General features: G+C 43.1%; 1 protein-coding gene across 1 annotated transcript in view; it reads right to left on the bottom strand.

Annotated features, from left to right (window-relative positions):
- Positions 1 to 342: 342 nt before the first annotated feature.
- The window catches only part of LOC143032250 (uncharacterized), a 280,098-nt gene continuing 269,093 nt past the window's right edge, over positions 343 to 11,347 (bottom strand). Inside the window, exon 2 of the mRNA XM_076196722.1 lies at positions 343 to 1,367. Within this exon, the coding sequence (XP_076052837.1) occupies positions 343 to 1,359 (1,017 nt within the window). The 5' untranslated portion in view covers positions 1,360 to 1,367. The remainder of the gene's footprint in view (positions 1,368 to 11,347) is intronic.

Below are 11,347 nucleotides of genomic sequence, written 5' to 3'. Positions count from 1 at the left end.
CCTCCCTCTCCCATACCCCTCCCCCTCTCCCATACCCCTCCCCCTCTCCCATACCCCTCCCCCTCTCCCCCTACCCCTACCCCTCCCCCTCTCCCCTTACCCCTCTCCCTCTACCCCTCCCCTTTCCCTACCCCACTCCCCCTACCTATCCCCCTCTCCCTGTCTCTGTCTCTGTCTGTCTGTGTCTCTGTCTCTGTCTGTCTCTTTCTTTCTCTGTCTGTATGTATGTCTATACCAGTTCTTCTGTCTGTTTGTGTATCTGTCTCTATCTCTCACGAGATATCTTTCGACCCTCCTCCTTAGCAAATTGAGAGAAGTAAAAAAAAGGAAAAGCAAAAGTACTCACGGGTCTTGAAGTACAAACGGTGGTCTCCCGGTCTTCTCGAGGCTGAGGCTATCCAAACCGGAGGAATCTCCTCTCCCGCTCCCATGAGACCCTTTGCCGAAGAGATCACCCGAAGTCAGACTCATACTTTCCAGAAGTCCGTGGTAAGGTGGCAGAGGGTCTGGGGTTAAGGGCAAGGCCGAAGTAGACTTGGAGGTCGACGTCGCTTGGGTGGTCGAGGTCGAGGTCGAAGTCGAGGTTGAGGCTGAAGTTGTAGTCGACGTTGAGGTAGTGGAAGTGGAAGTGGAGGTGGTTGTGGTGGATCTTGTAGAGGTTGGGAAGTCGTTGGATGTGGTTGTGTCTGAAGAGGAGGAGGAGGTGGAGGGAGCTGAATCCGAGGAAGAGAAGGAAGTGGATGTGGTTACGGGCGAGAAGGTGAAGGCACGAGTCGAGGGTAAGAGAGAAGAAGACGAAGAATAAGAGGCTGAGGAAGCGAAGGCGGTGAAGAAGGGCGAAGTCAAGGTCGAGAAGGAGTAAGTGGCTGGGAGCTCCTCCAAAGAATCGGTCGAGGAGGAAGTCTGGAAAAAGGAGAAAGTCTCCGGCGCCTCTGGGGAGTCTGTCAATGTTGGCACCGAAACATAAGAAGTAGGAGACGATGAGGAGGTAGATGAGGAGGAGGAGGAGGAGAAGGAGGAGGGAGGGGAGGGAGGATAGGATGCAGAAAAGGAGGAGGGCAAGGACAAGGGAGAAGAAGAAAAGGAAGAGGTAGAGGAAGAGGATGTTGAGAAGGAGGGTGACAACTGAGACGAAGAGGAGGGCGTGGCGGAGGAAAAGTCTTTAAGGTCCTCTTTAGGGGCGTTGCCCGAGGGGATGCCTTGTTCTTGGAACACTAAACTGGAGCCTTCGTCAACGCCTCTTATGGCGTCACTCCTCCCTGGTGCAAGGAGGAGAGCGAAGAGGAGGACGACGAAGACGGTGGTGGGCGAGGAGGCTGGGAGAGGAGACGAGAGCCCATGACGACAGTTTGGCAGCATCTTGAAGTCTGTAAAGAAAAGAAAAAGAAAATTTTGAGTTTCAGAACTTAAAAAAGGAGAACACTCTTGCTGTTATCAGTGGGACCACTCATGATTCTTCCCAAGGCTATTTTCATTTACCTTGAGGAGACCAAGCAAAGTGTAAGTGTTATGAGCACGTTCTTTGGAAATGGGTACTCGGACAGATATGCCAAGAACGAGAGATAGTGGAAGAAGCGTTATTTTGTACATTTCCTTCAATTTGCTTAACTTACTCTCCAAATAGCCTCAGCAAAGCGAGTCAGCGCTAGGAGAGGGACAAAGTAAAATCACACCAAACTTTCCGTCCATTACTCTTCGAACTTTTAAGAGTCTCCTACACAAACACCTAAGGGATATGGCGCAGACCCTTGCACACCTCCCTCCCTCCCTCCCTCCCTCCCTCCCTCCCTCCCTCCCTCCCTCCCTCCCTCTCTCTCTCTCTCTCTCTCTCTCTCTCTCTCTCTCTCTCTCTCTCTCTCTCTTTCTCTCTCTCATCTCCTCTCTTTCTCTCTTTCAGTCGATATCCAGCCCCATTACGGTTCAATAAGTATCCGGCTGCCCACCGCTCTTGTTGCCTTCTCTCTCGCTAGAGGCTCTCAGACTCTCTAAGTGCCAAGGACTCGTTTGTTCCTTTACTTTTATGCGTGATACTCTTCCCACTGTGACTCATCGTGAGCTGGGTCGTGTCAAGCAACTTCATTCATGTGCGTAGTATGTGTCCCTATTTAGAATTAAAATACAACACACGTGGACACGCGCATGTATACACACACGGACAACGCAAACACATACGTAACACATACAGACACAACACACACACAGCACACATACGCATTACACACGCACACACACAACACACATGCACACGCACGCACACAACATACACACACACAAACGCACGCACATAACACACACAACACACACACAGCACACACACACACACACACACACACACACACACACACACACACACACACACACACACACACACACACACACACACACACACACACACACACACAGAGAGAGAGAGAGAGAGAGAGAGAGAGAGAGAGAGAGAGAGAGAGAGAGAGAGAGAGAGAGAGAGAGAGAGAGAGAGAGAGAGGGGGGTTAGATAGAGAGGGAGAGAGAGGGAGAGAGAGGGGGAGAGAGGGAGAGAGAGAGAGAGGGAGAGAGAGGGGGAGAGAGGGAGAGAGAGAAAGAGGAACGTTATATCAAAACACTTTGATAAGCTGGTAGGAGATAAGAATACCGCCATAGTGAAACCTTCGTGTTGGAAGTTGACGGACCGGGACGAAAAAAAAACGATTTTTTTTTTCTTTTTCACGAAAAATACTGAAAAAAAAAAGACTGAGGCCTCTGCATGTAGCTTACTAAGCGGCTGAAAACTATTTCTAACTCTTTACAATAACCGCAGAAGTTCCAAGTTTCTTCTCTCTAATAGCACACTTTTCTTTGGTTTTGTCTTATGTTACAACATTTCATTCAGCAGAAGGGAAGAACCTTGATTAAATTGTAGATTTATTTTTTCACAAGAAAATTTATCAGGTGTCATTTTATTTGGGGTCAATTGCTTTCTTGTTTTGTGCTCACAAAACTCAATATATGATAGCCAGCAGCAATAGGCTGTGATCATGATACGGATCTAAATCGCTGGCAAATAACAAAACAGCTGATTTTAGATCAATGCATGTACGTCAGCTTACTAGAATATTTTTTTGGGTTCAAATCCACACTCTGACCATATCCCTACATGTTTTGCCAATTTTGTTTTGAAAGCAGAACAAGTAAATTCCAACTAACTTTTCCAAAATTAGTTCAAACTTTTTTTAATTGCTACCAATTATGAAATTAACCTAACAGAATATAGAAAAAAATATATGTACTTGCTTTTTCTCGATTTCTTATTTTTTAAACATTTCTAATTAATATAAACCATATGAAATTATATTTTCTGCATATGCTCATACAAAGACAACTGAAAATACATACATGTACTTATGCTTTCCTATAGTATTGATAAATATTTACAACAGTTGTAAAATATATAAAAATATGTAAAAACACGTAAAAATGTATATACAGTACATATTCATAAAGAACAAGTCGAAAATATATATTTGTAGGCTTGTGTATAAAGTATCAATATGTACAAAAGTTGTAAAATATATATTTTTTAAAAACATGTAAAATGTATATACAGTATATATTCATAAAGAACATGTCGAAAACATATCTTTGTAGGCTTGTGTATTAGTATCTGGTGGTACATTATATTAGAACCTTTTCCCAGTAATATGATGATATCGACCATAGCTCAGAGATGGGAGAATGGGGTTCACATCTAATTCGTGTGATTGAAAATAGACAAATGAATGAATGAATTGGTAAAATATAATAAAAAGAAAGAAACAAGAATGTTTTGGTTATATTTGTGACCCAAAACGATTCACATTATGTATATATGTTACAGTAAGAACACGTACCTAGGGATTACGCGTAATCCCTGAATGTTTCAGTGAATACGCGTAATCCCCGTTTCACTAACCTAACCTAACCTAACCTAAGGTTAGGTTAGGTTAGGTTAGGTTAGGTTAGGTTAGGTTAGGTTAGGTTAGGTTAGGTTAGGTTAGGTTAGTGAAACGGGGATTACGCGTATTCACTGAAACATTCAGGGATTACGCGTAATCCCTAGGTACGTGTTCTTCCTGTAACATATACTCGCAAAGCTCTACGACTATATAAACAGGAACAGCCGAAACATATCTATGAATAAGAGATAAACTTGTTTGGATACAATTGAAATATGGACTTGGATTCGCCGAAGGGAAACTGTTTTCCAAATAGGATAAAAAGAAAGTCTCTCTTAAGGGTCCTATTTCCTTTCGTCCTAGGACTTTAACCTTTATTCTATCTGCCGCCAGGCGATTTTATTCAACTCTGCACCAAACAATTTGAGCCAATCTCAACTTTATATTTGTGTCCTATCCCAGCTAAAGCCAGGCAATTTTATTATAATGAAGGAAAGTCCTAAAACAGGACAAAAGACGCAACGTGCTGGGAGAAAAGAAAGAAAAAACACTTTTGACCCCGTTTTCTTTGCAATGGCCGAAACAACGGCAAATTGGGTCATTAATACGGTCCTTTATCTCAGCGCCCACTGAGTAGCAATTCCATTTGCAGCTGCAAAAACTCGAGCGTGGGGACCGTCAACATGCACTGCGGAGGGAGGGAAGGAGGGAGGGAGGGAGTGAGGAAGGTAGGGAAGGGAGGAAGTGAGGAAGGAAGGAAGTGAGGGAGGGAGGGAGAGACCATCAAATCACTATAAGATAGGAGCTAACAAGAGGGCCTCACATTAATATTGGTACAGACACATACAGACACACTCAGTTAAACAACAGCTGGAAAGCAGGCAGTTTGGCCGTTTACCCTGACTTACACACACACACACACACACACACACACACACACACACACACACACACACACACGTACACACAGACGCACACTGATACACACAAATGCGCACAAATACAAACAAATACACACAGATGCACAAACACAGACACAGACATACAGACATACATACATACATACATACATACATACACACACACACACGTATCATCGTGGCTTGTCCGGCAGTGACCCCATCACAATATATAAAAGGCTCAGGTTCGATTCCACACCGTCACCAGCAACCTGTCTACTCTTTATGTCCATGAAGCTCACATAACGTTGTCAGCCACAGGTTGGCTTTTCAAGTACACAAGACAAACAGACCTAATCACCAAATCACCTCATGCCCACCGTACCAGATGTCTGGTACACAAGTTCCAAAATGTCTCCCAAACCCGGCAGTTATTATGACAGAATTCACATTGATTCCCTGCAACCCGTCTACTCTTCATGTCCATAAATCTCACATGACGTTGTCAGCCACAGGTAGGCTCTTGTAGTACACAAGACAAAGAGACCTACCACCAAATCACCTCATTATACCCCACTTCATGGCCGCCGTACCAGATGTCTGGTAAACAAATTCCAAAATGTCTCCCAAATCCGGCATTTATTATGACACAATTCACACTGATTCCCTTAACTGCAAGATGATTACCATAATCGCAGCTCTCGTTAGCATCTCTTGATTTGCAATAAAACTGCAAACCAGCGGGAGATGCATTCTCCTCGACAGCTTCGACATTAGTGAATACTTAAATTCGACCTCACTCCGGTATCAAAGAATGTGGTAGAACAGAACCCAGTTATCGGGAAGAATATTCCTATTTACAGTCTCGTTAAGCTCCCATAATGCATTTTGGTCACTTAACTAATTTTGTTCTGGCTGATTCCAGACATTTTATTCCGCTTAGAGAAAACAAATTCATGATATATTTATTTTGGTTAATGATGCAGCCTTGCTGTGGATGTGCTGTGTCTTGCGACACTGCTTCTGACCCAGGCCAGTGGACAAGATGCAGGGATGACCCGACATCCAGGAGGCGCCAAGATAAGAGGGAGGCAAGAGGGTGGATGGGAGTGGAGTGTATTAGGGATGGAATGGGTAGAGTGGTTGTTGTGCCTTTATTTTTTGGCTACCTCCCTTATATGGGGGAAAAAGCCTTTGGTATATGTATGTATTTTATTGTTAACCTTCGGCATTACTCCTGAAAAACCAAAGATACAGCCACGAGTGACATCATTTAAACTAACATCATCTATCTTTTTCATAATCTCTTTAAAGGTTATCATTATCATGGTTACTTCCATTATTGATTTTCTGTTATTTTCATCAACATGCTCAACATTATAATTGCTATATCGCCTCACAACAAGATAGAATTTAATCAATTACTGTGAAACTGTTGTATGAGGTTGTTCTGAATTTTTTCAGAATAACTATATGTTATACCTAATTTTTCCATATCCAGCAAGGTCTCCTGTTACGTGGAAATATAAATTTAGTACAAATATGAAATAATAAATCAAGGTTAATGTATATACATTACGAATAAAAAATCCTCATAAATGACCTTACGAAACTACGAGTAGAAGTTCTACCATTCAGAACAAATAATTTTTTATGATTACTTAAATCGTTTCTAAACCAGCTTAATACGCTTCCTTTATTGTTATCTGGTGGGAGAGAATTAAAAGCTCTTTGAGAGCAGAGATAATCAAATCTAGAAGCTTCTACTATCTCTCCTACACAAGTTATCACATTTGTTTAAATTGTGGATGGTCGTTTATGTCTGTAACCTAAATACTTTGCGCTGGAGATCGCATTTCAAGTCTGTATCAACTACTATAGTTTCCACCAATTTCCATATAACAGAGGACACTTTTTGCTATTTTGAGCGAATATCTTTTATTTTTCTTTTGTTCTTATAATGGTTATATTTTTTATTGTGCTTTTAAGTTTGATTTCTAAGGCACCAAAGAAATTATCTTTTATTTTCTTGCTGTTTCTATCTTATCTTTTCTTCTCGTTTTATCAATCTACGTTTGTTTATGCTTTTTTCTTTGTCTCTTTACGTTTGTCTATCAATGTATACGTCTCTGGTAGCCTACTATGACAACAGAAACTGGGAGTTGCTGCTGATGACGTAATGTCGTCCTATGTCGCCGGCTGAACGCTTGTTTTTCAGCAGGATCAGGTAATTGAATATTAATGATAATGAATCATAGGTTTGTAATAAAGAAAACAATAGGTAATTTACAATATCTTAAATGGAGCTGGGCTGAGAAGAATCAGAAATGAATATCACTGTTGGCCAATGACCAATCCAACCAATAACGTAAAAAAAATATGGAAGCAGCTCACAAAATGTTACACTTCCTAACTTCCCATGCCACTGTTGTGTAAATTCGTTTATCTCTTTGTTTTCTTTTTTTTTTATTCCACAGTTCAAAGACTGAAAATATCCCGTTCAGCAACTCCTCTGCAACCTGAAACTATTTACTTTTGTCTGTCTCCAAGTGCTTTCATTCATCTAGGACAGTGATTCCCAAACTAGGGGTAAATTATCCCCTGGGGTTATATTACATTTTCGGGGGTAATGGAGGGGTGACAAAAAAAAAAAAAAAAGAATTCTGAAAATCAAAAAGCCAAGAATTCCTCAATTAGCTTCAAGCATGCAACTCCATCCAACCCACTGATGTTCTTGACATCTTTGGCAGTAGTCATTAGAGATGCACAATGTTCAAACACAATAAATAAACGAAAATATCTCTAGTGTTTTAATTTAGCCATATATATCAATGTTGAGTACATTTGGTGTAAGGGGTAACATGCTTAATGTGGCATAGTAAACTGGGTAACGATCTGAAAAAGTTTGGGAACCTCTGATCTAGAAGCCCTCCATCATGATTAATTTACTTAGTCGTACTAGAGATTATGGGGCTAAACGCATAAAACTTAAGAAACAAGTTAGAACATCCCTTTACATACATACATATGCCAAGGCTTTTTTCCCCCTTACACGGGAGGTAGCCAAAAAGAAAAAGGCATAAAATCATTCCCACCCATTCCATCCCTGAATACACTCCTCACCCCTCCACCCTCGGTCTTATCTTAGCACCTCCTGGATGACGGGTCATCCCTGCACCTTGTCCACTGCCCTGGGTCAGAAGCAGTGGCCGCAAGAGACAGCACATCCACAGCAAGGCCGCTTCATTAAATCGGCGACCCCCCCTCTCCGTCCCCCTTTTAATATATTTGCCTTTTTCTCACGGAATCCGACGGGCTCTAGTTTATTAAGTTTTTCAATCCCAGACGATCAGACATAAGAAGTCAGGACACTATGAAGTCGCGGGCTGTTACCAAATAACCTCTCTCTTGCACACACAAGAAAACTCAAATTATGCATTCCACAGTCAATGGTTATTGCCCCATTATTCCCAATGATTTCCTCAACTTCAGGAAAATAATCATAATCACAGTTCTCTCGTAACTGTTTCTCGATTTGTAGTGAGCGTGGTGACCTGGAGGAGATGCGTCCACAGAGTTCGGGGACAATTCATCCTGGACGATTCCCATCGTCAAAGAAAACGGGGTCCAACAGTGAATGGAATGGTGTCTTAACATCGCCTCGGGGAAGACTCTTCTCTCGCAGGGGATAATTTTGCTTTGTTCATCCTTTTCCAGTAAAGATGACAGCACTAAATTAGCAGTAGCATTAAAGCTACCACCAACACCACCATAATTGTCACCTACACTTCGTATCACATTCAAATGGCCGTATGCATCATCACCACATTAAATACTTGTGTCGCTTTCACCGTCATAGTGACCATCTTTTAACATGTTACGATTACGCCCATGTTCAAAGTTTTCATTATCATATATGTCATCTACTTCTGTCTCTTCTCCTACTCCCCCCTACTCCCACTCCTCATACACTCCATACTTCACCCACTCCTGCACCCCTTCCTACTATTTTCCTTCTTCTTCCTCCCCCCCCCCCCTACTTCATCTTGAGACGGACTGGCTCATCAGTCGTAAACTTGTCGCATGTTTCCTCTTGATTTCTGTTTTTCCCCGGTCGAGGGAAAAAGTCATGATTCTGCCCTTGTCGTCGGCGGCAGCAGCGGCGGGTCTTTATTTGTGTTCCGTCATAAGTCACGAAGGCGGGGTTGGTCTTCCCCGGCCTTCTCATGCATCCCAATTCTTGTGCACACGCAAACATGGATAAACCTCTTAGGCTTGAGAGACACTTATGAGTTTTTCCAATATCGAACTCCTATCCCAACATTTTTTTTAATGGCTTAACGTCACAAACTCCCTCTATCGGAAGGCTAGGACGGTGCCCCTCTCAGAGGGCTTTGTAGCGTGGATTTAATCAACCATGCCTTTGGTTCAACTTCGCCGGTGGCAGGATTCGAGCCGCCATCCCCTCGACCTTCGCCCCAAGTAACGACGCCCTAACCCGCTCAGCCAGCGAGGTTCTTATCCCAACTTACATACACATATATTTAGTCATGGAACAGACAAACAAACATTGCCTAGCGCGAGTTTATATGTACATAAACGAAAGGCAAATGCTCCATACATAAACACGCACAAAAATATAAGTTCACAAAAATACAGGACACCTGCCTGTTTGTGTGTTTGTACGTGCTTGTGTGTGTGTGTGTGTGTGTGTGTGTGTGTGTGTGTGTGTGTGTGTGTGTGTGTGTGTGTGTGTGTGTGTGTGTTTGTACAACTGCACGCCTCTCTGTTCGCATTCATAATTAAAAAAATAATCTGCAATATCTACCCATGCTTTCTACACACACAGCATTGATCCCGCCTTGAACGGGGGAATTATTGACATGCGTTTCCTGGCTCCCACAAAGCAAAGTCTCAAGCTTCCACGTCTCTGCGTACGGAGCCAGAAGTCACAAACTTCTTGAAGACTCTTCAGGTTCATACGCGACGACCTGGAAGGCACATCGCTCAAACGAAATGTTCGAATCGAACAACAACACCCGCGAAGAGAATCCGACGCCTTCGTTATGAATTGAAACGAGTCCAAAATGGGAACGGTGGAGGAGGAGGAGGAAGAGGAGGAGGAGGAAGAGGAGGAATAGGAGGAGGAGGAAGAGGAGGAAGAGGAGGAGGAGGAAGAGGAGGAGGAGGAGGAGGAGGGGAGAAGGAGGAGGGCAAAGCAATGGACAAATGATAAGGTATCATGGTACTTCAGACGAGGGAACGGTGGGGCTGGGAATGGGGAGGGGAATGAAGGGGAAGGAAAGGACAGGAGGAGACGGAAAAAACAGGGGAAGGATGGGAAAGGGAAGGAAGAGAAAGGGAAGGAAGGGAAAGGGAGGGGAGGGGAGGGGAGGGGAGGGGAGGGGAGGGAAGGAAGGGGAGAGGACTGGATTGAAATGATTGAAGGGCATTGGGATAGATAGGGAGAAATGGAGGAGGAAGAGGGGAGAAAGGAGACTGAAATGAGGAGGGAGATGGAAGAGAAGGAAACAGTAAGTGGGGAAGGTGGTGGAAGAGGAGGAGGAGAGTGGACGGGAGAGGAGGGGGAGGTTGTGTGTGTGTGCGCGTGTGCGTGTGTGTGTGCGCGCGCGCGCGCGAGAGAGAGAGAGAGAGAGAGAGAGAGAGAGAGAGAGAGAGAGAGAGAGAGATACAAAGCCAAGAAAAAAGTGATAATAATAATGATGACGATAAATAGAAAAATAATTAAGTTATCTTAAGATGCCAAAATTTATTCAAATTTTCACGTAAACGTACCATCAAAGGAGACCTATGACCATGAATTAATTGTTGACATAGCAAGTGAAAACAAACTCTCATGACTGGGGCCTTAAGGTTGATTTTCCATAACTGACTCAAGCACATATGAGCGCTATGATCCAAGAATCTCAAACTAAAACCAATACAGTCTGCAGGTTTTCTAAAACAGAGTTAACTCACCTCTATCACACCTTGCTATAAGGACGACAACAACACTTCACAAAGAGTTACCATAGGTTAGTACGAAATTAGTCTGTATTTAGCTTGGAGGGAGAAGCTTTAACTCCATTTGTTGTTCCAATTACATACTTTGCTTGTTTAGTTTTTTTAATATGGTGATACAATTTATAGACTTTCTTATGGATATGGATCTCTTAAACCCCGATATCGTACCAAAATGGATAACAGTTCCAAGAATAAGAAGCTCATGAATCATTTCCGTCTCTACTAGTACACTGAACGGAGGTGAGGTGGCAAAATGAAAAGTTAAGGCTAGAGTAGTGAGTTTATTCAGAACCAGACGTCTCGACCTCAAGGGTCTTCATAAGTGGACTGAGAATAGAAGAATCAAAATCCGTCAACAGCTTTTATATTGATATGACGACCCTGCGTGACCTCACCCCGGTCTAATTCTCTCACACTCGCCAACCACCAGCTGTGCGGACGTTTGAGACCAGGACATAAACCACCCCCCCCACTAATTCTCGTGGGGGGGGGTATGTCTTTGCTTAAATATTG

The sequence above is a fragment of the Oratosquilla oratoria genome, chromosome 13 (assembly GCF_046742065.1).
Source record: "Oratosquilla oratoria isolate Oo_2021 chromosome 13, ASM4674206v1, whole genome shotgun sequence".
Classification (NCBI taxonomy): domain Eukaryota; kingdom Metazoa; phylum Arthropoda; class Malacostraca; order Stomatopoda; family Squillidae; genus Oratosquilla; species Oratosquilla oratoria.
This window is presented reverse-complemented; position numbering and strand designations above follow the sequence as displayed.